Source organism: Sphaerodactylus townsendi, linkage group LG05 (genome assembly GCF_021028975.2).
Source record: "Sphaerodactylus townsendi isolate TG3544 linkage group LG05, MPM_Stown_v2.3, whole genome shotgun sequence".
Taxonomy (NCBI): domain Eukaryota; kingdom Metazoa; phylum Chordata; class Lepidosauria; order Squamata; family Sphaerodactylidae; genus Sphaerodactylus; species Sphaerodactylus townsendi.
This window is the reverse complement of record NC_059429.1, coordinates 112,330,684-112,356,742: the sequence shown is the minus strand read 5'-3', so window position 1 is coordinate 112,356,742 and position 26,059 is coordinate 112,330,684. Positions and strand designations below refer to the sequence as shown.

Sequence of the window (26,059 nt, the reverse complement as noted above, 5' to 3'; positions counted from 1 at the left end):
CTCCTTCCTCTTTATTTTTTATCTGAGGATATCTGTATTCAATGTATTTTTAAATTATCCAAATGGCCTTTCCTTCCATTCTTCCCCCTTTGGGGAAATGTATTGTTCTGACAGCATGCCAGCGCCTGCATTTAAAGAATAATGTTTCCTCGTATTGATTTATCATTTCAGCCAAGAAGTAATATTTAGTTTAGTATTTTTTTAAAAATGGGATTCTTATCTTGCAGTCTTCAAAACAGCAAAAACCTAAGCGGACTATTTGTGCGTTTGTCAAAAGCTTTCCATGTTAGATTTAGATCTAAAAAAATTTTTTTTTAATCTTATCACATTATTGAGGTTGTACCTTTTCAAAAGCATAATATAGATTTCCTAAAGGGAATGATGTGCATTTTTAACAGACTAAGAATATGCTTCGTTGATAATGCTGTGTATGCCCCTGTCCATTCCTGGTCTTGTTTTGACATCCTTTTATGGAGCTGCTGCTGAAGTCTCCTTGATACAACCATTCTGAAGCAAACATATTTTAATGATGTTAAAAGGCCAATGGGGATAATGTTAATAGCCATATGGCTCCTTTCACACAAACCCTTGGTACCTACTGTTCGCAACAGGCACAGTGACAAAACAGACACATTGGTTACACCTATTTATTGAGAAATATAGAAGCTTTGCAGTATATTCAAATGTATGTATTGGAAGAATAGCTCTCTGGTTAAGCATCCTAATCCTTATCAATGAGCCTCACCCTTTGCTGGCTCCAGTCTGGAGACAGAAGTTCCTGGGAACTACCCTAGCTAGCAATTCAAGCTATGTAAATTTCTCTCCACACCCTCTTCTCTTATTGGCTGCTGTTGGTTTTTAAATTAACAGTATAGCATTCTTGATTTCATAGTCTCCCAACACTTCCTAATTTAATGCTACTCTATCTTGGTCCTTCCATTTTCCTTCGCTCTGTCTTTGCTTCACATTCAACTTGGCCTCCATGTACTGAAACTGAAATTTGGTTTATAAAAAGTAATGATAAATAAATACCTTTAGCATGCATTTGTGGTAATGAAGGACAAACAAGAGAAAACTGAACAACATTGGATTTCAAAACCCCATTTTTTTGCAGAATATAAATGTCTGTGTTTCTTCCCCAGTTTTCTCCAGAAAGAAGCAACTTTAAAATGTCTCTGTAGAATCTTACAGTTCTGCTGTCTGAAAGAGCTTCTAGAGGAGTGAAATATTTGTGGTTAGGGCCAGCCGGTCTCTTAATAGATGGGAGGTTTCTCTTAATTAGGTTTGTTAAGACTATACTGTTTCCTTTGTCTATTTATCTATAAGCCCATGTTTTTCCTAATACTTCTTCTAAGTTATTGCTTACCAGAACAGAATGGCTTCTGTTTTTCTAGGGGTGTGTATGTATGTGTGTATATATGTGTGCGTGATTATAAAGCATAAGCTGATGAGTTTGGGTGAACTCTCAGAGTTCAATCATCAAACTTTTTGTGAGCAAAGGGGCCAAAAAGAGAATTCTTAGCCATATGCAGGCCACTGTAAGTTGTCATGGGCAACAGTCGTCTATTAACTATAGATTTAAGTCTTGTAGTATCTTAGCGACCAACAAGATTTTCAGGGAAAGAGCTTTTAATATTCAGAGCTCCCTTTTGAAGATACAAATAATACATGCAAGTTCCTACTTGTATCTGATGAAGGAAGCATTGTGAAACCTCATACCCAAAGATCTTGTTGGTCACTAATGTGCTACAGGACTCAAATCTAGCTGTTCTGCTGCAGACCGACATGGCTACCCTCTGAAACTATTGATTACATTTGTTTTTCTCTAATTTGCAGCTTTTATTTTCAGGTAACTTGTTATACGAGATTGAACTGAGAAAATATGAACAAATAATATGGGAAGGCAGCACCATTAAGGGTTCCAGAGTGTGGCTTGGAAACAGTTTGCTCAGAGTTAAGCCGCAGATCTAGATCTGGTCAGGATCCGAATGAGAACCTTCTTGGAATGTGAAGCCACCTTGAATTGCACAATAGAAGAAAGGGGAATGTAATATATAATGTCATATATATACAAATGTAGTATATAGATAAGCCTAGTGAAAGAAATGAAAAATGACACAAGCCAGTGAATTTCTAAAGAATTAATTGCAGTACCAAGAGCCAATAGGAGTCCCATGGCACAGTGTGGTAAGCTGCAGTACTGCAGTCCAAACTCCACTCACAACCATAGTTCGATCCTAATGGAAGTCAGTTTCAGGTAGCTGGCTTCAGGTTGACTGAGCCTTCCATCCTTCTGAGGTTGGTAAAATGAATATTTAGCTTGCTGGGCGTAAAGTACAGAAGACTGAGGAAGGCAATGGCAAACTACCCTCTAAATATAGTCTGCCTAGTAAATGTCTTGATGTTGACATCACCCCACGGGTCAGTAATGACCCAGTTCTTGCACAGGGGACTACCTTTACCAGCAGTCCATAAACTTTGGCTGGCCTTAGTAACCAAGATGTCTACCACCAACTTTTCCTCATCCCTCAGAGAGAGATTGATCTCTGTGACAACTTCCTCAGCTTGGATAGTTTCGGAGCACATTCAAGTTACAGTGTGACTGTGGAAAGGCCAGGGCAAGGTCCCCACATCCACCCAGCTCAAGCTGTGTATGAGAAACGGGAGGCAACCCTATTATTCTGAGCTTCAGAAACTCAGAAAGAGGTCAGGGATCTCACTGCTTTCTAAAGGTCTCCTGGAATTAGCACAAGACTGTAAAGATCCCAGCTGGTCTTTCAAGCTTGGAGTAGGAAGTGAAGCTGACTTTGGAGATGCTCAGGTGACTCTATAATTACTATAGAGATCCCTTACCCTTCTCCAGGGTCTAGAGAAGGGGACAGTGCTCTTTCCAGATTAAAAATAGCAATCACCAGAAGTAAACTGATAATTACTTGTGGACATTTGTGCAAAACTGATGTGATTTCATATGTGTTCATATACTGGCTTTTCTGAGGCTGTTTCCGCACAATCACGGAAACGAGCCTCCACCGGCATAAATTATGCTGATGGAGGGGAAGGGGAAAACGGCATCTTCTGAGCGGTGAGGTTTGCACTGTGCCAGCAAGAAGATGGCATGTTTCAAAAACCTCACTCAATGAACAAGGTTTAAAGTGCCAGCTTCACGCCACTCCGGGGCAGCCAGGACGGCACTGCTGCAAAGCAGCAGCGCCTCCTGTGTGAATGCTTCCCCAGGGACGGCGTTCTGCCGTCCCTGGGGTGCTCTATTCCACCCATGCGGAAAGGGCCTAAGATGTAAGGATGGGGAGGTGTGTAATGGAATCCAGAAATAAGAACAAAAAATGTGTAGCATATTTTGACACCCAAGTAAAAAATTCAGGTGACCTTGGCAAGCAGTAGTCAGATAGGTAGGATCCAGATTAGACTAACCTTGTCAGTTCGCAGAAGCAGAAGTCCACAAGCAGTCAGTGGCAAGCCAGCTCTTGAAATCACTACAGGTTGCTGTAAGTCAGCTGCAACTTGTTGCCGCTTTGCACATGTACAGCTTTTGGTTCTAAAGCTTCTGATAAGCATAATTTACTCACAATTGAAGGAATTATACTGACTTGTGGTCTGTAGCTAGTCCAATTACAGGATTTAAGTTGCTGAGTCTAAGCTGGTTTTTCATGCAGAAAGTGTGGAGACAGTGTCAAACACAGCTGCGCCTGGATATAACATAGTGGAGCTACACAAAAAATTTTTAGACTGCTATGTACAATCCTGCCACTGTGAATAAGAATCAATATCAGAATCCATTATCTCTGGATACCAGGACACTAGGAGAAATCTACTCCAATACTCATTTACCTTTATGTTACTGTGGATTGCATTTTGCTCTCTAAATATCGGAAGTGGCTTAGAAAGCAAAGTAATTTGAGCAAGGGTTTTGCTTTGCACAGTTCTCTCTTGGAAGATTTTTGTTTCAATCCCATCACAACAGTTTTGCTTTGTTCATTGTTATTGTAAATTTAGCCTGACCAGTGTGGGTGACCCAACTAAAGGCAAAACACTGAGACTTTAATGGTCAGAGTGATGGAATGGAATTTGTTTGCACACCTCTGGCTCAGCTTAAATTTGGAAGCTGGTTAACGGTTAAGCCGCTTTGTTGTCCGTCTGAGAAGTTTTTATGCTTATCTTTTTTGCAAAGTTCCTGGAATTCTTGCATGATGGTCGGTGTGCCTTAGCCATGTTTGCTGATGCTTATTGCTATGCTGATGTTTGTTCCTCCAGGAAGAAGCTGGGTGAGTGAGCACAGCAGCAACCGTGACAGGGATGGAAAGGCATTTTGCAGGTAGTGCTAGCCACTATCGGAGACAATGGTTGCTGGCTTCTCACCATGGGCAGACCATTCTGAAATAAAAATAGTTCACTAGTTAGGATGCTCAATCTCCAGTTTTTCCCCCCTCTCAAAAGGGATCCAAAGCAGCTTACCACAACAAAAATGCAATCAAAACAAAATACAGAAAATAAATGATGATGGGAAATGGCCTCGAGTCATAGCTGACTGATGGCGACCAAGAGCAGAAGACGTTGGAGATGGTTGGCCTTTGCCTGCTCCTATTGGCTGAGAGAGGTCTGAGAAAACTGACTGACCCAAGATCACCCAGTGGACTTCATGTGGAGGAGTAGGGAAACGAATGCAGTTCACCAGATTAGAGTCTGCCACTGTTAACCACTATACCACACAGCTTTATCTTGGGCTGCTTCTCAGTCTAGTGGGCCACCTTGTCCAAGACCATAAGACATAAACCGCAGGTCAAGACCCAAGAACACTTTAGCTCTTATAGTGGGCACCCAAGGGCTCATGCCTCTGGATACACCCACTCTTTATTACTTCAGTCAAGAAACAGGATGAGCAAACAAAAAGATACCTTTAGAAGATGGCGTTGCTGGTAGTAGTGGCCCTCTTTCTTCTCTGCTCACAGAGCGTCTGGCCAAGATCTTATTACTAATAAAAGAAAAGAAAGAAAAAGATAGCTAGGATGGATTAATGTCTTGGATAACAAATGGACAGGTTTCAAAAATTCCTTGCACCAAGACATTCCAAAAATTGTTTGGAGCTTTTTGCTGTCTCGCAGAAAAAGAGCTTTGCCCTTTGAAAAGGAAGGCAGCTATCAAGGAAATGCAAAACGGCCACCCTATTATGTTTAACCATTTTTCAGCTTTAAAAAAATTTGTGTGAGTAGGTCTCAAGTATTCACCAAAAGTGACAAGGTAGGGAACTATTTATAAGTCTGTAAGCCTCTAGGCGGGATCCGTGTCTATACCTAATGTTCTGTAACTAAAAATAGAAAATAGCAATTTGGCTTTGGTTTTACTTGTTGAATGAAATGTCCTTGGTTCATAAAAACAGTAGCAGTTTGCACAAGAGGTGTGAAAATGAAAGAGTTCTGGATCACATGCTTATCTCTGAGGCACTCCTATCTACTGCCTGTTTACTATGCCTTTTCTTCCTCTCTTCCTCCAGCTTTTTTTGGAAAGTACCTAAATGAATATAATGGATCCTACGTGCCTCCCGGGTGGAAAGAATGGGTTGGATTACTTAAAAATTCTCGCTTTTACAACTACACGCTCTGTAGAAATGGAGTAAAAGAAAAGCATGGATTTGACTACTCCAGGGTAAGTCCTGTTGATTTATTTTAATTTCCCCCCCTTTGGCCACAACTGTGAGAACATTGCAGATGCTTTATGGCATTGGTCTAATTAAAGTATTCGTTTCATATTTGAAAGCCACTGCTGGTAATATAAACTGCAATCCATAAATGCGCTCCCTTAGACTGTACATTATCGTTTCACTTCTGGAGGGATGTATATTTACTTAGTGACAGCAGGCAGTTCCTGAGATGGTAAACACTCTAGTATGTCCTACCAGCTGGGAAATGGATTTGATTGTAGCTTGACTCGTTCTGTATTGACTGGGGCTCTGTGCTTTAATTAACACAGAGAGATATCCTCTGATCTGCTGAAGAAATGTAATTAATTCTCTAATTCAGAGTCATTGTGGTATGCTGATTTTTGGAATGTCCTGAGCTACATTTAGATATCCTCATGAACTATACTTTATCAACCTGTGATTTGATCACACCTGTGTTAATCCAAATGCAGTCAGTCCACTAAACTGGTGGCTTGGGTCCAATAGAACATTTCTGAGGATGGACAGATTTCTGCTCATGGAGTATGACACCTCCCTCCTCCCATGCAGGTCAAAACACACACCCCAGACACTTTAACCGCTACACCACGCTCTCTCAACTATGTTAACTGTAGTTCATGTTAATAGTAGGTGATATAATCCATAAAATGGGACATCGGATAGAGAGAGAGAAAAAAGACAGGGACAGATCTGTCTATAAATCTGAAAGCTTGCAGAAAAATCTGAAATCTTTAAAAAAAATGGGAGATTAAAAATCCCAACAATAATAAAAACAATGCCTGTAACTTTCAGAAAATTATGCCTGCTGAGCTCTCAGTGACTATTTGGGAGGTTGCTAGGCAACCAACAGTGTTGCTGAGCTTTCCGAGCCTTCTGGAAACCGAAGCCATGGTGGGGAAACAGGAGGGAACTTGGAGGTCAAAACATTTTTTGAAAGGAGCCCATTCCTCCCTCCCTGCATGACCCCAGATGGAGGAGGACTCAGCTGGGGACAAGCTCAGTGGGAACCACAGAGATTTGTTACTTACCCTTGGACCAGTGGTGGCCACCACACGAATGGGCCTGTCCTGGAAGCAGCCCCACACAAATGGACCTGACCCAGACAACCACTGTATAGCTAGCTTGATCACATCTGCTGCCTGCCACTGCACAGCTGGGCCAGGCTTGGCACAGTGACAGCCATTGTGCAACTTTGCTAGACTTTTTCTGCAGAGAGCCTTGCAGAAGGGAAAGTTGAGGATCAGTTAAAGGTAGGTTGGCTGGTTGGTTGCAAAGAAAAGAAGGAAATGGGAGAAGGAGACATGCTATGGGGGCTTCCAATGAAGGGAAACAGGAAATAGTAGGAGAGGTGATACAGGAGAAAATGAGGTTACCTCCAAAAGTCCTTCTTAGTCTTGTAAGATGCAAATCTTCTTCCTCTCACCCTTCCCTACCCCACCCCCCATTATCATCATTCCCATTTTACTGGGAAAATTGCTTCTCGTAATTCAGTTTATTTAGAATATATATATTCTTGAAACTGTGTCCATGTGGCAGATGCTGTGTGATGTTGCTTCTCAAATTCGTGATATATTATAAGTAGTAGTTTCAAGTCACAGTGGATAGAGTTCTGATAGATTCAGTTCCAGATTATTGTTTAATGAATACTCATTTGACGGCTTCAGATATGTAACTCTTTCTCCACCTCGGCTCTGGATCTGTACAGAGGAAATAAATGGACATGCTCTCAATCTTCCCTTCCTACCTACTTAAATTGTTATAGATAATAACAAGTATAATAACAAGTCACATGGTTGAAGTGGTTCGATAGGGCCTGAAAGTAGAACCAGGTTTTCCTTATACATATTTTAATTAACTATATTTATCTTAGATACAGACAAACAAGACCTAATTCCTTTTAAATGATTGTAATGGTTCTTTGAGGTTTTTTGGTGCCAATGTATGTCTTCCTGTTTCCAAAAACATCTTCCGCACTTGAACAAGAGCTACCAACCCATTGGTGTTGTTTTGAAAAGTTAGCTCAGATGTCTGACTGCCAAATGATGTACAATAAAAATGTAATACAACGTTCATGTTCATAATCCTTGCCACGTGAAGAATTCTGGGGGTTTCTTTTAAGCAATCTCATGAATGATCCCTTTAGCATCCCTGAGTATTAATTTCTCCCTCAAAATAACTTGTTTCACACATTGTCTGCAAATATGTAGGGTTTCCAGCTCTGAGTTGCAGGTTGAGAATTTTGGGAGTAGAGCCTGGAGAGGTTGGGATTTAGGAAGGGTGCTCAGCAGGATTTAATGCCGTAGAGCAGGGGTGAGCAATTATTTTTTCCATGGGGCCGCATAAGAAACAGAAAATATTGTGGAGGGCTGGGCCAAAAGGCTGAACTCAATTCTTCATAATAGGGGCTGATAAGTGACAGACAGGTGCACAGATCAGCTTGGAATCAGTGGCAACAGTTCTGCATACAACACTATTTGACACAAAGAATCACAGGCTTAACCTACCTGCATAGTTGTCCACTGTGACAATCAAGCAAGTGGGGAGACTTAAGTCCTTTGACCTACTTTTTTCATCGACTGGTGCTTTTGAAAGCCCCGCAGAAGCCGGTTGCCTTGGTTGCCAGCTTCTGCGGGTCTTTCAAAGGCGCCTCGCACCCCAGCCAGGCGGAGGGGGGGGGGCGAGGTGCTTTTGAAAGCCCCGCAGAAGTTGGCAGCCAAGGCAACCGGCTTCTGTGGGGCTTTCAAAGGAGGGGAACGCCCCGGAAGCCACTGCGTGAGGGGAGTGGCCGTTCTCAGAGGCCCTTTCCGGCGCAGTGGCAAGGTGAGGGGGGAAGGGGGAGGGTTAGCGGAAGAATGAGCAGCGCGGTTCTAAACAGGTCCTCTTAGGCCAGGGCCAGGTCTGTCATACGGGGCAGTCAGGGTCATCCAGTGGGCCGAATGTGGCCCGCGGGCCGTATAATGCCCAGGTCTGCCGTAGAGGCTACCCTCCAAAGCAGCTATTTTCTCCACGTTAACTGATTTTAGTCACATGGAGATCAACTGCCATATCTCCACATGCCACCTGGGGGTCGGCAATTTGAGCAAATATGAAATTTTCAAAGGTACTGCCGAGTAGACGGCCCCCCAGCCCACCATCCGCTTTGCCACTTAGGAACTGTCTGTGGAGGAGGAGGCCTAACTTTTGCTATTGTAGCAAGTGACAGTGATTTCTGCCTTTCCAGGTTAGTTTTGGACAGCTCATACCCTATCTAACAGAAAATTCTGAAAAGATAGACAAAGAAAGATGGCTAATAGATGTGTGTTGCATGCCATCAGGTCACTTCTGACATACCGTGATCCTAAAAACTAATGTCCTCCAAAATGCCTTAGCATTAACAGCCTTGTATAGTCGAAGGCTTTCACGGCCGGAATCACTGGGGTGCTGTGTGGTTTCCGGGCTGTATGGCCGTGTTCTAGCAGCATTCTCTCCTGACGTTTCGCCTGCATCTGTGGCTGGCATCTTCAGAGGATCTGATAGTTGGAAAGGAAAGCAAGTGGAGTATATATACCTGTGAGTGAAGGTCAATAGGTGAGGGCATCTGAATAGAAGTAGTCTGGCCTTTGTTCCCTTTGATTGTCTGTAGTCATCCTGTGTCTGTGTGGAGCTGATTAGTCACTGTCTTGACTCTAAAGATGTCTAAAGCTCTCAGGACTGAATTTGTGATGATGATTTTGTAGCAGTGGTAACATCATGTTGATGCCTAAAGCCCTAAACCTGTCATGGAGCTGCATAGAGATCCAATCTGGATGTAATTTGAAATTGGAATTAGCTTTTCAGATATCTAAGAAAATTTCATCTGTCAATTATTTCCTGGTTGGACTTCAGGAAGTTTACCCATATGCAGCATAGACCTTTTAACTGCCAGCTTTCTCAGCTAAGTGTGAAAGGAAAGGAGGAGACAGGGATGTTTAATTAACATTTCTGATTGTTTGGGCTGATCATGATGGAACTTCCTTGTCTTTAATTGTATTCTTATAGTTATAACTGTCAAATGTCTCATAAACCTGTATGGTTCAAGAGCACAGGAAAGAAATATTTCAAATAAATGAATCTCAAAACCAGGAGTTCTTTGTGGAACATTGACTGAAGTGAAGGACATGCTTTTTTTAATTTCAGTGCCTGACATACGTGGCCTCTGTTCCCCAAGCCCAGGGGCTCTTTCAGCCTTATACTGCAGCTCCGCGTGGCCTGAAGGTCGGAGGGTAGCATGGGCATGTCCCTCCAGAGCAGTGCTGGAAAGAAAGGTTGAGTGGAGGGACCGAACCAGAGGCAGCTCAGTGTGTGAGGGTGCCGCTTTTCGTGTCCACTCCACTCACCTCTCCTTCCAGCGCTGCTCTGGAGGACTGGAGGGACATGCTCACACTGCCCTCCGACCCCTGAAGGTCGGAGGGTAGCGTGGGCGTGTCCCTCCAGAGCAGCCGCCATCCCCCCTCTGCCCCACGGAGCAGGCAGCCGCCTACTCCATCAAGCAGAGGGGGTTTCCCTGCCCGTCACCACTGCCTCCTGCAGTGCCGGCATCCCCCTGCAGCCCCTCTGTCCCTCCACAACCCCCTCTGTCCAGATTAGCCGCCATGCCCCCTCTGCCATCCCCGCAGCACCAGGCAGGCCGTGGCCACCATCCCCCCTCTGACCCATGGAGCAGGTGGCTGCCTGCTTTGACAGACAGGGGGGGTTTCCCTGCCTGGCGCCGCTGCCTCCCGCAGCGCAAGAGGCGGCGGCACCGGGCAGGCCACAACCACCATCCCTCCTCGGCCCCATGGAGCAGGTGGCTGCCTGCTTTGTCTGGCAGAGGGGTTTCCCTGCCCGGTGCCTCCGCCTTCCAGCTCTGGAAGGAAAGATGAGTGGAGGGGCCAAACCGGATGCGGTTCCGTGCGGAGCCACCTCTCTGGCTCAGTAGATCTTTGGGGCCATGGAAAACAGATCCAAATGGCTCTTTGGGTGGTAAAGGTTGCCGATCCCTGCCCAAGCCTATTAAGTATGCTTTTCTCTGACAGAAAGACTTTTTTCCATGTGGGGAAAAAAGCAGATATCCATACCCATGTCACAACATTCTTACAGGCTCCAAAAAGCATATCTTTCAAGAATGTTTTCAGAGTTAATAGAAAACCAGTGATAAACCTTCATCTCTAAGGCGTTAATGGTGTGTCGTCATGACGAAGGTCAGGCCGCCAGTCATGCTAATAGGCTTACATTGGTGGTAATCTTCAAAAGATCTTCCAGTGGAATATATTTTTCCGAGATCAGTGGAGTCTATATGACGGTTTGATGAAAGGCTTAGCAATAAATTGCCCCATAATTTAATGCTGCATCCTTAAAAATCCTGCCAAAGATTGCGGACAGTTCCATAGATTGTGCTTCTAGTTTTAGTTCCACTAAGTCCTCTGATCATCTTGTTTTTGTTTTTAAGAGATAGTAGTATTTCCAGATTGCAATTCAGAGATTTGTACTGTAGCTTTAAAAATAATAATTAAGCAGATGATGTGGTCAGGCATGGTCAAGTTGCAGCCAATTTCTGGCAACCTAATAGGGTTTTTAAGACGAGACTAATAGAGATAGTTTGTCATTGCCTTCCTGTGCTTAACAACCTTTGGTCCAGGATCTGGGGGCCACTGTGGGATGGTTGCACCCAAGCGGGCAGAAACAAAATCTGGGACATGGAGGGCCAGAACAGGGATTCGAACTGCCGCATTTGGACTGTGAGGCTTTAGCACCTGCTTCTTCCATAAAGAGCCTGGGTGTGATCCTGGAGTCCTCTTTATCTATGGAGGTCCAGGTCGCTCATATAGCCAGGATGTCCTTCTTCCATCTTCATCAGGCCAGGCAGTTCGCCCCCTATCTATCCTGTACAGCCTGGTCACAGTGATCCATGTAATGGTTATCACCAGGTGAAATTACTGTAACTCACTCTACACTGGCCTACCTTTGAGACTGCTCAGGAAACTGCAACTGGTCCAGAATGCAGCGATGAGAGTACTCACCTGTGTTCTATTGGTTGCACAGGTTGCCAGTTGAATTCCAGATTGTTTTCAAGGTATTAGTTCTAACCTTTAAGGGCTTGAGTGGACTGGGGCCATTGCATCTTCAGGACCGCATCTCACTATATCGTCCACAGAGGACCCTTCGGTCTTCCGATAGTAATCTGCCAGTGGTCCCCAGCCCAAAGGACATTCAGCTGTCATCCACCAGAGTCAGGGCCTTTTCAGCCCTGGCTCCCACTTGGTGGAACTCACTCCCAGAAGATATCCAGGCCCTGGGAAATATAAATCAGTTTCACAGGGCCTGTAAACCCAAATTATTCTGCTGAGCTTATAATTGACAATGCCGGTCCATGATGTCATCTTGGCCCCTGGGCTGGTGCTCCCCACCCCCATTCCTCACCCATGAGATCTTGTAAATTTAGGGTGAGAGTTTAAGAATGTGATGCAGGTAAGATGTTTTAAATTGCCATCACTGATGCTACTGGGAATGTTTTAATTGCTAATTTATTGATGCTGTGTTATGATTGTGTTTTGGCCATGTGTGTTAGCCTCCCTGAGCCTGGCTTTAGCCAGGGAGGGTGGGATACTAAATCCAATAAATTATTATTATTATTATTATTATTATTATTATTATTATTATTATTATTATTATTATTATTATTATTATTATTATTATTATTATTATTTGACAACAACAACCCTCGTATTCTTTGGTGGTCTCCCAACCAAGTACTAGCTAGGCCGACCTCATGTGACATCTGAGATCTGAAGATATCAGGCTAGCCAGGACCATCTAGATCAAGGTCTTGCACATGTAGATGCTTAAAAAGGTGAAAAAGGACTGCTTTCTGGAATTGTAGATGTGTGTTGCTGATGTACCACTTAGCTTTCTCTTTCTCCACTCTTCAGGATTATCTGACGGACTTGATCACCAACGACAGTATTAGTTTCTTCCAAATCTCAAAGAAGATGTATCCTCACAGGCCGGTTTTGATGGTCCTCAGTCATGCAGCCCCTCATGGTCCTGAAGATTCAGCCCCACAATACTCTCATCTCTTCCCCAATGCTTCTCAGCACATGTAAGGAAACAAAAGTCTCAACCCAATTCTTTGCATTTTCAGGTGCTGGCATAAAATTCTCACAAAATTATTTCTGAATCTTGGCATGTGTATATCCAAAGCAGCTAAAATAGAATAGTTTGTTATTGTTATAATTTGTTATAATTCATCCCAGTATTGGCGGGGGGGGGGGGGTTGTTGAGGGTTAGAAAGTAATAGAAAAGGAAAAAGTGGATCTCAGATAAATAGATGTGGCAGGTTCAGGTCTGAATTTGAGGACAGATTGAGGAAACTAACACAATTCAGAGTTCCACCAAGACCACCACTGGTGTCTTTTCCTGTTCTAGAGCCTGTTGTCTTTTGTGTGCTTTATAACTAGTGTTTTATTTATATTGTAAAGCACTTTAAGTTTCACAAGGTAGAAACAATTGTGTTAAATAAATAAAAACATTCATGCCTTCAAGCTTTTATCAAAAGCTTTGAGAACTAGAAATATGTGCTTGCTGAAGATCACCTAATAAGTTCAGCAATTTTTAAATATGGAATTACTGTCAACTTTGCTTCTGTGTCAATGACCTAGGTCCGTGGTGGCGAACCTTTGGGACTCCAGATGTTATGGACTACAATTCCCATCAATTGACCATGCTGGCTGGGGCTGATGGGAATTGTAGTCCATAACATCTGGAGTGCCAAAGGTTCGCCACCACTGACCTAGGTGATGCAAAGGTCTCATTGCTACCAACAAAATTTGTCTTCCCCTCTCTCTTGGTAAAGTGTGAAGAAGCAAATTTTATGGCCTGACATAATCTCATTCAATTTTCCTCCCTCCTTCTGACTTCATTGGTTGTCGTTGGGGGCAGGTGGGGAAAGGACCACAGTGATATTACATTACACATTTTATTTTCCTTGGATGTTACCATGAGCTGCCACTGCGCACTTCAAAGCATTCAGTTAAAGGTCAGAAGGGCAAATGTGTTTCAAGAACAGTTAAAAGGGGGGGAGATAAATTGCACTGAGGGGTAATTTGTGAGCAGTAAGTAACTTAAAGCTTTTGTCCAGAATATGCAAACTGATCTCTTCCAGATCTAAATATTATGCTCATATTTTATTTTCCACAGGCTGTTCATAAAATCTGCATGTTTAACTTTTTTGAAAGGTGCTTATGCATGATCATCGACTTTCTGAGGGTTACTATAGTTGTATCTGCAAGTATTTTACTTTCTCTTTTTCAAGGTCAGTGAGGATTTGTGGCACAAACCAGGATCTCACTTTTCTCCCCTCTTCTGAATGAATCTGAAGTGGATATTTTAGTTAAGCTCCGAGAAATGTTGCACTTTGTGTATTTGGCAATAAGACTGACAAATCTGTTCAGTATAAGAGGGTTACATTTGTAATAATCAAAGACAATCGTGGACTTCGAATGGATTAAGCGGTGGGAGGTTTCGGCTGAGCCAAGAAATCACAAAGCAGATTGGAAAAGGAATTTGCCAAGAATTTCAGATGCATTCAGGGCACTGCATAGCAACAGTTTCCCTAACCATCAGCATTTTCAAAGCAGCAATGTCATTATCCAGCCACAATAGCATTTTGAAATCAGAGTGAACATTAACAATGTAAAGAAAATAATAAGCAAACTTTCTTCTCCAAATGAAAACTCCTCTCAGATTCCTCTCAGAATGTTTTTTTGTTTCAAAGGAGCTGTCCACAAAAAAACCTGTGGGCTCAGTTCAAACACTACACAAAACCATGGTTTAAGCTATGGCTGGTAAGAGTGAACAAGTGTAAGCTACTGAATTGACAATGGCTATTTACAATCCAGTCCACAGAGGGGAGGTAATTTCAGGTGGCAGGAGCAGCATAGGAACCTGAAAGACTCTCCAACCAACCTGGAAACTCTTATTGGCTACCAATAGTGTACACCACACTAAAATGTGGCATAAGTCCCAGGGCAGTGTATGGGATGTCACCAGAACAGAAACCCTGTGGAAGCTGACTAAAGTTCACTCCACCCTCAGGAATATCCACGGACTGCCTTCCCCCCATGCCAGCCCAGGCTTCCATGGCAGAGGAGCACTGGCACACATATCAGCTTCTTGATTTGGGTGCTCTGCATTTGCACTGCGCCCTGCCACTGTCAGATTAGCCCTTTCACTGGTTCATTTGCTCCTTGCACCAGGGAAGTGGGCATGTCAATGCACCCATGCACTGCTTCCAAGAGTTCTCTCTTCCCATACCCCATGGATTGCACTGTCAGCGTCTGTCACACCAGAATTAGAAGTTGACTAAAGAAACTACAGTTTCAAGGTTTAATGTAATGTACAAATGCAGACACCCTGGTTTAATCCTGCCCTGTGGTGATAAGCTCCCAATCTACAGGGATGGAAACAAGCATTTGTTGGAACAACCCAGGATTTGAGCGATTGTTTAAGAGCAAAATCCCTGATTTCACACACTACCCAAAGTTAAAATAAACCATAGTTTGTATGAAATATGGCTGGTTTATAAAAGTAGGATTCTGGTAGTAGGCAATAGCACAAAACAAAACAAAACGTGGTTCATTTTTGTTGTCTTTTCCCCACAGTGACCCAGCTGTTGTCCCTGTCCTGCCTGCATTGGAGGGAAGGGAAGGGAACATTAAGCAAAGATGTCCATAACCACATACAAAACCACCGTTAAGACTTACATGTGGTTATTAAACCAACTTTAAATCATGGTGTCAGAGCTTGCCTTTATATAACCCAGTCAACCAAGGGTGGGCTTGGCCATAGGGCATCCAGGGCAACTGCTAGGGGTGGGGCTACAGCCCATGGCCCTGTCTCCCTGATGAAGGAGGAAAAAAAGATGACGATGAGACCATGGGGACTCAAGTAGTAACTAGCTGGCTCATCTCACCTAGGCTTGGGCAGCAGTACCATTTAGTTCTTACAATATTGTGGCAGATTGCTGTTTGGTTCATCACGGAGCTGAATGAGCTGTGGAGTCACTTATGTGTCACTGACTGCCCACTGATATGATTTCTTGCTCTGTGTTGAATTCTTCTTTGGCCATTTATGCATGCAGTCCTCATCACATGTCAGTTTGCTTCACAGTTTGCTTCCTGCAGTTTTATGTTTATATATGGATTCTCCCCCTATGAAGTGTCCCTTGCTAAGCTGAGCCGCCATTTTATTCTTTCGATTTTTAGTCTCTCTAGCATACTTTCCACCTTAGCCCATGCATTATCCAATGGGGCCAGAATCCCAGACTTCTACTTTTTTTGCTATTTTGGATAAATGGCTTTTTTGTTTTTTAATTGTCCACAAGATTGAGTGGAATGGAAATTTGCTGGAGTCTCTGGGATATCACGTTTGTCTCTAATAGGACAAGCACAAGGAAATGTTAACAGCACGGTCCATTTTAAGTGTATAGGAGTGGAACTTTGTTTTGAACGTCTTGTTCAGTTGCCTGACTGATTAAAGTGGTAATAAGAATTTTAATTCTTATATTTCTGGCTAGGGGGGTGGAATGGTATAGTATAGTCCGATCTTGGAAGCTAGGCAGGATTGATACTTGGATGGGAAACCTCCAAGGAAAATGGCAGAGGAAGGCAATGGCAAACCACCTCTGCTTAACCGCTTGCCCTGAAAATTATCTGGGTCACCATGAGCCGGCTGCAGCTTGATGGCACTTTAAACACGCATTGCCGGCTAAATGCTCCAGTAGTCTGGCTTAAGTTTGTCACAGCTGCTAAATACTAAGGCTTTTTTTCCCTGTTGAAACTGCTATTTCTAAAAAGTGTCTATGAGCCCCGACAGCCCTATACAGAATGAAATTGAGACAGCCACGCTTCCCAGTTAGGAAATTAGCTTCCTAATGCTAGCATCCTGCTATAAAAATATGTCCTCATTTACTCTGAATGACACTTAGTACTATTGCAATAGGTTTCACTTTGGACAGAACAATTCCCATGTTCCTGACTTTCAGATAAATCATGGAAGTGTAATATTTTGCCACCAATGAAGCACTGTTTACCATTGAAAATTAGCCCTATTACAAAGAATGTATTCTTATGGGGGAGCATTGCCTACCTCTGTAGCCCTTTGAGTACAGCATTTGTGGAGATTGTGTTTGCTGTAGGAGTCATTATTTTTTCACATGTTTAAAGTACATACAGTGTATGTGTATGGAGCTGATACCACAGTGGTAGTTCCTTGTTCCAACACTGTAAACCTGAATAATGAGTAGGTGCATCATTGGGGTCTCCATTTGAATGGAGACAAATCTCTGTGTATACACTTGTGGTTTCATAAGGTTGATTCAGGCTTTTCAGTGAATGCACATGGACTGGCATGCTATTTGGATCTCTTCCTTTCCTCTCTGCATGCTCAACCTACAGACAAAAAAGGGCTATTTTCGTGCCTATATTCACCTTCATCAGTATTTACAATCTGAACTCCGGATTTTTTAATGTATTAGTTTCTGCTGCAAAATCAGAACGAATGTGCATTCAGTCACACAAACAACTATTACATGGTGATGACATGAATGTAAACATGCAAGGAGGTGTTTTTAGACATGAGTCTTTTTAAAAGTTTTATGATTTTATTGTTTTTACGGCCCCATCCAACTGGGGGGCGGGGTGGCAGAATCCACTCATGGAAGCGGCACTCAGCCGCAGTCTCAGATTCGCCCTCCCTGGGACATTTGCCCCAGTGAAGGGGTGATTTTGCTGGTGGCCCTCCCTGGCACTGAGATATAGTGCTGGACACTGTGCCCATGTCCCAGGGTCCCTGCTGGCACTGCTGTAACAAAGGCAGGCTGGGGGCATGGCCAGGCAGGCCATTGCCAACATTATGCTGGCAGCCTAGTCCTCAGACTTATGCCACCAAAAAGGCAGCGTAGGTCCATTCAACCCAATGGGAGGCTTCTTTACTAATCAAGCCTCCCTGCACTGCCAGGCAGCCTCCATGGGAGTGGCGGGGCAGGGGTGCCGCATTGGCACTGTGGCCTGCCGCCACCAAGTTTGAGGCTGTTAGTCTCCTCAATGGAAAAACGGGGGAAAGAATGAAAGAAGCTATGGGAGGCACAAAAGCCAGTTCTTCTCTGGTTTCTGAGACTTTGTCAAGCCGTACCTCATACCGTTTAAGACAAGAGGCCTAGACACTCACTTTTAGAAAACAAGAAATTAAGGTCTATGCCCAGTACCACATTCTATGTTTGCATATGATCATGCAGAATCTCTGAATCCATTTATAATATTGGTAAACTAGGGTAAGCATAAGTGATATGTATGTTTGTTGACAGTTGTTCATTACTTCTCTCTCTCTCTCTCTCTCTCTCTCTCTCTCTCTCTCTCTCTCTCTCTCTAGCACTCCCAGTTACAATTATGCTCCAAACCCAGACAAGCATTGGATCATGAGGTACACTGGACCCATGAAGCCTATCCACATGGAATTCACCAATATGCTACAGCAGAAACGCCTTCAAACGCTCATGTCTGTTGATGATTCTATGGAAGCGGTAAGATCTCTCATATGATTCCCCAAGCCTTTCTGTTGCACTCCATCCAAGATGTGAGTTCAGATTTGCAAAAGCTGAAGACAGATTGCATAATCTCAAGAGTGTCAACACTGAGCTGCTCTAGACAGATTGTTAACATTGTCTACTAGAATTTTAAACATAATATAATATCCTCAAATTGCCATTGTGAAGCAACCAATACACAAAGACAAAATCATACAGGAGAGGAAAGCTATGTCTTCTCCAAGCAGAAACATGGAAACGCAGAGCTGGAAAGGACCTAAATGGTCAGCTAGCCCAACCCCTTTGCATTCAACTTTGGAAATTTGTGGGTTGTGTTCAGTAGTGGGATTCAAATAATTTAACAAGCGGTTCCAGTGGTGGGATTCAAATAATTTAAAAACTGGTTGTTTACAAGCACCATTTTAACAACTGGTTCTGCCAAAGTGGTGCGAACCTGCCGAATCCCACCACTGGTTGTGTTCCTGCATTGCAGGGGGGTTGGACTGGATGGCCCTTGTGGCCTCTTCCAACTCTATGATTCTAACTAACCCTAACCCCCCACACACACTCCCCCAGTGACCCCTACAAAAAATCTCCAAGCACCCTGGCCAATTTGCCTGGAAGCAAATTCCTTCCTGACCCCAAAGTGGCTATCAGCATTACCCTGGGCATGTAAAAATCATAGAATCATAGAGTTCCTGCTCTCCCACTCACGTTCCGCCTTAGTTCACAGAACTTCGTGATTTATTTTGATGCTATCTTGGTAAGCCCACCAAGAACTAAAAGCTGTTTTGATATGTTTCCTCCTTGATGTGAGATTGCAAATGCCTTAACAGACCAGGTGATCGGGAGCAACAGCCGCAGAAGGCCATTGCGTTCACATCCTACATGTGAGCTCCCAAAGGCACCTGGTGGGCCACTGCGAGTAGCAGAGAGCTGGACTAGTTGGACTCTGGTCTGATCCAGCTGGCTTGTTCTTATGTTCTTATGATATAGAAGAAGTTCTTCATTAGTACTTAAACTATATAAATTATCTAATTGGTTATCACTGTGATTTTCATGGCGCACCGTGCATTTTAGGACTGTTGGGAGTGTCAGCTGGGTGGAAGTGTGGAATGAGGCTGTTCTTATGCCTACATATCATTTCTTTCCCTGAGAGATCACAGTGCCAGTGGTTAGGGTTGGGCTTAGGAGCTTTCTGTCTAGGTAAGCCATCCATCATTCTCAAATGCACCTGTGGATAAAGTGGACGCCACAGTCTCCTTTGGTCAAGCAAGGTGTGGCAGCTCAGAAATCAAATGTATGTTTGGTGTGCTAAAGTTTCAATCCTGGTTGTTTTCAAATTGAAAAGAGATGGGTTTTAAAAGTTGTATTTTAAAAGACGATTTTCAATTTGAAAAGAGACGGTTGGGGAGATCTCTGCCTGATTATTTCCAGATCCACTGCCAATTTGGTATAAAGCCGCTTTGTAGGTTATCTATTGACTGGCAGTTAACTTGAAATTAAGTCTGAGGCATATGCTATTACAGAATAAGAACCTCACAGTGTTAGCTAGCTGTGCCTCTGAACTGAGGCAGTGTTCATCCCAGCCGGTTCCTTTGGTGAAAATTGATGTGCGTGTTTTCAAGCCTGTAAAACTGCCCATCTTAACACAGAGGTGAAACAATTTATTGCTTCTAATCTCCAGATTTTCTAAAGCATGTTTGTGATTCAAGCATCCTAAAAAGACAAGGTTAAGATTATATAAAGGCCCTGCACCAGCCGGCTAGTGATTATGATGATTACCATTATTGCTGATTGGTGGTTTGCTCAGGAAAGATATAATCTCTCTCAAGTGTTATTGCATGCACATGGAGAGGGGAGCATTCAGTATTGTAACTTGCCTAAAGAATTGGCTTGATTTATTGTTAACCCCAAGTGAGCTAGCTGGAATTGAGCCTGTAATTACACGGGGCTTTGATTAATATTAAAAATCCATTCAGCTAGTCAAACCTAACCCCATTCTTTTATCTCCAGAGCATTCCCAAAATGGTTGTGCCTTGACCTGTTTTTCTAAATTAAACAAGGAGTTATCTGGGTCACCCTAATATATCGCAGTTTTCATACTTGATTTCCAAGAGAAAGGAAGATTTTTAAGGAAAGAAGCATGGATTCTTCTCTACAGTGGAGGGGATTTACTTTACCTACTGTGCATTTACTGAGGGAAAAGTTGTGCCGTAACTCTATAAAACACACCTATTAACTTTTGTGAGTTAGTTATGGTAACTTATAATGATCAAGACCCAATTCACACAGACTGTTTAGAATTTTATAATCTCGTTATGTTTCATGTGGGTTAGGGATAGACACATGCTTCAGGAGCAGGGAGGCCATTGGTAATAGAAATTATACGGCAGGACAAGAAGTGGGAAATAGTCAGCAACAGGGAGGAGGGCAAGGGGGAAGCACGCAAAGCAGCATGAGGGAGTGGGGGAGTAAGACTTGGTGGGCTGGCTGCGGGTGGAGGGAAAGAAGTCGGGGCAAAGCTGTGCTCACTAGTAAATCATCCCGCTCTGATAGCAAAGCAAAATTAAAATCATGGTTTAAGTGGATTTGCTTGCTGTGGAGAGAGTGGAAAGTGAAAGCAGGGCTAAAGAAAGTATGTCTGTTCATAAAGTCTTGCTGCAGCAGTCATTCGCTTCCACCACGCATCAAACACCTTGTGCATAATTGTCCATGAACTGATCATTGTGAGTACACTTAACATTCATTCCTACAATTCTAACAGCCCAATCCAATGTGTGTGTGGGGGGGGGGGGGATCTGCCTATTATTATTATTATTATTATTTATTAAACTTGCTATACCGCCCTATCCCCGGAGGGCTCAGGGCGGTGAACAACATAAAGTCATGGCCAAAACATAAAAATCTTAAAAACAGGTAATATTCTCTACAATAGGGCCCTCATGAGACCCATATACCAATTCCTCTTCCAAAAATGAGTGCGAGGGGTCCCACCGATGTTAGGGGACCCTACTAACAGGGGGGGCGGGGCATTATCGCATGCTGGATTCCTCCAGCGTCTCGGGTGGACATTCAGTTTTACAGGCCCCACCTGCTGAACTCTCCAAGAGTCTCTAGGGCCCGAATAGCTGGTGGTAACAGCTCCACCAGGTCGGTGCCAGGGTTGTGAAGCGCCCTGGCCCGTGTGGAGGCCAGTCGCTGGCCATCAAGGGGCCAGGGATCTCTTATAGATCTGCCTCTGCTGGATCGCGAGAGTGACCTGAGCCGGGACATAGCGGGGTAATGCGGTCCCAAGGGTACGAGGGTCCCGGGCCGCTGTGAAGGCCTTAAAGGTCAACACCCACACCTTGAACATGATTCGGAATTCGATAGGTAACCAATGCAGGCGGCGCAACACAGGGGAGATGTGTTCACGAAAGGCACCCTCAGTGAGCAACCGGGCCGCCGCATGATGGACCAATTTCAGCTTCCGGATCAGGCGCAAGGGAAGGCCCGCCAGAGAGCGAAGTTACAATAGTCCAGTCTGGAGGTGACCGCTGCATGGATCACAGCGGCTAGGCTCTCAGTGTTGGAGAGAAAGGGGGCCAGCCGACGGGCCTCCAGAAGATGGAAAAACGCGAATCCCTCGGGTTATATGGGCCACCTGGGTCTCCATTGAAAGAGATCAATCCAGGTGGACCCCCCAGGTTGCTTAACGGAGGGGGTCGGCGCCAATATGGCCCCCTCCCACACCGGGCGGCTGGAAATCCCCAATCTCACCCCCCTTACCTACCAAGCCAAAGGATCTCCGGCTTCGATGGATTAAGTTTTAACCTGCTCTGTTGTAACCAAATCAGCCGCACCGCCTCCAAACATTGCTGTAGAGCTGCAGGGCAGCTGCAGCTCCTCCATCAACAGAGAATGAGCTGGAGTGTCATCAGCGCATTGATGGCAGAGATCAGCCCAAAGCTCCGCACTCAGCTGGAGCAAGTGGTCGCATATAGATGTTAAATAACAGTGGGGACAGCAATGCCCCCCCTGAGGCAATAACCGGGCGAATGAAGCTGGCACCTCCGGGAAGCTTTGTCCCCACACCACACTTTGCTGACTACGCTCCCGGAGGAACGAGGCAATCCACTGGAAGCGACAGTGCCCCTAACTCCCCGGAAGCGCCAGGCGGTGGGTCAAAAGGTCGATCGACCATATCAAACGCTGCGGTGAGATCTTAACAACACCAGCAGCCGCTTATCCGCTTCTCGGTCTAGCTGTGCATACGGATGCGTATCTCAGACAGCGTAGGAGAACTGCCTTCTCGCCCCATGCCCGTTAGCAATCGGAAGCCGGACTGGAAGGGATCATAGGTCGATGTGTCATCCAGTAAAGCCCTGAAGCTGCTCCAACACGACTCTCTCAATTACCTTCCCCAGAAACGGGGGCGGTAATTGGCCAGATCTCTCCAGGATCTAAGGATGGTCTTTTCAAGAGCGGGCGGACCATCACTCCTTCAACTCCATCTGGAAAGACTCCTTTGCTCAAGGGAGTCATTGATGATCTTCAACAGATGGGGTCGTAGCTTCTCCCGGCACGCATTTTAATCCAGCCAGGAAGGGCACGGATCCAGAGGACAGGTAGTAGTAAAACAGCAGCCAGGCCCCGTCAACAGCGGCTTCAGAGAGCAGGGAAACTGGGCCAAACTAGGGCCTGGTTAAGACGCGGCAAGGGAGCCCCCCCAGTTCGCCTCATTGTAGTTAAGGTGGTCGGAAGGTCCATGGCGGAGTTTATCGCCACTTTATCTGCTTAAAAGCTCATAAAGCCTCTACAGCTAACAACCAATCCATGATTTTGTAGAACCCTCTGATAAAGAGGTCAAAGATCGAATTATCCTGGAATAATTGTGCCGGCGCGAGAGCTAGCAGATGCGAGAGAGGAGGGAGAAGAAGGCCCTCTTCGCCTTCCTTCGTCAGCCATCTCATAGGCTTCTCATAAACGCCCTATAAGATGTTCATGCCACAGCTTCGCCCACGCAGATTTCCTCCACACTCGCTTCTAGACGTCTGAGCACCTCGCTTCATGCATGGCTAAGCTCCTCCTCAGTATACCACGGAGCCTGGCCTTTGAGCGGGCTAGCGCAGGGAGGACGCCGGGGAGCAACAGTCCTCGATGGCATCAGAGAGGCGGAGTCTCCAATCCTCCAACCTGCTCATCGAGTGTGCCGGGCAGGTTCAGGGTCCCGCGCGAGAGCATTCAGGAAACCACTGATCCATAAGTCTCCGCGGGCGGCGGCAAAAATCGGCCCGTCACGCCTAGACAGGGGTAGCTGCGGCAATGTCCAGCCAAGAAAGCTTCAGGCATAGTGGTCGGACCATGGCACTCTGTCTGTAGAGTGATTTTACCACTCAGGTTAACCCCCCAATCTCCAAAGACTACAAATCCAGCGGTGTGACCGACCTTCATGCGCGGGGCCAATGAATTTATTAAGGAGAGGCCCAGGTGTCGCCATGGATGACAATTCAGGTCCCAAGCGAGTCGCTATACAAGAGGCGGTGTCGACATGGACGTTGAGATCACCCAAGACAATAAGCTCCTGGGGAAAACCGCGAACGCCTAGTCGGCCACCAACTTCCAGCAACCGCAGAAGGTCATTCCCTCGGGTGCTTAGGCTTAATCGGGTACACCATTGTGAAGGATAGCCAACCTCTCCGTGGCCAACCACTCTTAGGCCGCATTACTACACTCCATGCCAGTGATCTCCGGGACGGGACTGCCCTGGAAGGGGATGGAATTGCGGATGAACATTGCCACGCCTCGGCCCTGGGTTCGAGACTGGTGGAGGCACGCCAAAACCTGGTGGTGTGACCTCGCTCAGAGCAACGGTCTCACTCTTCAATACTCGACTCCAGGTTTCGGTGACACAAGCCAGGTCCACTCTGCAAAGATCTCCCAGAAAATCCCCGGAGAACTGCTAGTCTTATTGTTTATGGACCTGGCATTCGATCAACACCGAGGGGACTCTAAGCAGAGTATCCCCTGAACCTGTCCAATCCCTCGCTCCTAGGGATAGGTCGGAGGTCAGAAAGCTTGAGCGAAAGCATATCCATTTCTGCGCCTCGCTGTCTATCATATGGCCGCCGCCTACCGCTGTATTTACCCCCCCATCCCATTAAAACTGGGATCCTCAGCTCCCCCAACTCCTGGTGCCCCCTTCTCCCCCCCATCCTCCTCCATTATCTAATCAAAGCCTAATAGACTCCTCCACTACAAGTGGACTCAGTCTTACTACAATATTAATCACAATATTACAAATATAAAACTGACTAAAAACTAAAAAAAATCATCCTAAGCTTTTACAAAAAATACTAACATTAACACCTCTCTTATTCTAAGCTAATCTACTACAGTTACAAACCAGCTAAATACTAATAGTAAAGATAGCAGCCGCGATGGGATTACAGGTAGCAAGTGCAGGTGACAATACAGCAACAGAGCCAATAGAATGTCTGTGCTGCCGCTATATAGTTGCCCAGAGCTCTCCACCAGTGGGCTACAGCTGGTATCCGGGGATATGGCGGCCACACCACAGAGTAGCACAGGTAGGTGTGAGGGGGTTAATTGTCTCAGGGCGCTACCGCCATCGGTCCCATCAGCCATCATCCACGGGGCAGGAGAGGTGCACTAGATCAGAATCATAGCCCAAAATGGGAGCCTGCTGCCACCAGTTCCCCAGATCTGTAGCTCAATTAATGAGATAGCTGATGAAATGTTCCCTGCCAATAGTTGTCCCTGGCAGGTCTGGGCTCAGATGCTTCCATTGATTAAAATAAATGTTCCCCAAGCATAGTCTGTCTGGCTTCCTCTCACTGCCGTCTTCCTCCGATTGCAAAACTCCCAGCTCCACCCACTCGTAGATTCAGCCGGATTTCAGCGAAACCAGGGAGTGGGGGGGATGTCAGTCTGCCACCGACTCCTCAACCCCCCTGCCCTGTTGGAAGATGTCCACGGTTTCCTCCCCCTCTTCTCCAGATCGTAGGGAATCCTTCCGGCGTTTGTTTACAGAGCTGCTGGACTCATCCCCCCGGGGTGCAAACCAGGTTCTCCGCTTCAGTATATGGGGGTGGGGGGAAGGACCCTCGCTGCCACTGGCTGGTCCTAACCCCGTTTCCACCTGGAGCACCCCGGACTGGATTGGATCCGGCTGGGGTGGGGGGAAATGGGGTTCCTGCCACCGCAACCCCAATCCCGCTCTCACTGCAAGGTCTTCCAGGAGCTGCTCTGCTGCCGTCTTCTGCTCCCACTGGCCCCAGCCGGTCCTCCTTGCTGTATTCGCCGGTGCCCACGCTCGCCAAAGGCAACTCAGAGAGAGGAAAGCCGTGCGCGGCAATGGAGAACCCCAAGCCAACATAGGGCTCCAAGCTGCCCGTCGAGAGATTAAAGGCTAGCCGAAAATACAGAGTGAGGGGAGAAAAGTGAAAGTAATAAAGTTCAGGGGGCTTCGCGAGGCGCTGTGAGTCTCATACCGGTACTTCGTTATGCTGCTGTAAAGTTATTTCACTGGCTCTCCAGCTCTCCACTTCGCATCGCCCCCTCAGCCCCTCGTTGCTCTTGCATTCCGGCACCGCCCGGATTTACAACTCCCGGTAATCCCCGGCTCCTCGGGCCTCCTCCAGGCTTCTCCGGTCCGATAGTGTTATTGTTGCTGCTCTCCCCCACAAGCACATTCAGGTGGGTAAAAAGTCTCTCTGGAGTTATCTTAAACTCACAGGCTTAGGCTAAAAATTCCTGGTAGGCTAAAAATCCAGAGGGTAGGCTAA

At 45.4% G+C, this 26,059-nt stretch overlaps 1 protein-coding gene across 1 annotated transcript in view; it reads left to right on the top strand.

Annotated features, from left to right (window-relative positions):
• The window catches only part of SULF2 (sulfatase 2), a 158,646-nt gene that overhangs the window by 70,597 nt on the left and 61,990 nt on the right, over window positions 1-26,059 (top strand). Inside the window, exons 4-6 of the mRNA XM_048496285.1 lie at window positions 5,507-5,658; window positions 12,619-12,788; window positions 18,116-18,266. Of these exons, the coding sequence (XP_048352242.1) occupies window positions 5,507-5,658; window positions 12,619-12,788; window positions 18,116-18,266 (473 nt within the window). The remainder of the gene's footprint in view (window positions 1-5,506; window positions 5,659-12,618; window positions 12,789-18,115; window positions 18,267-26,059) is intronic.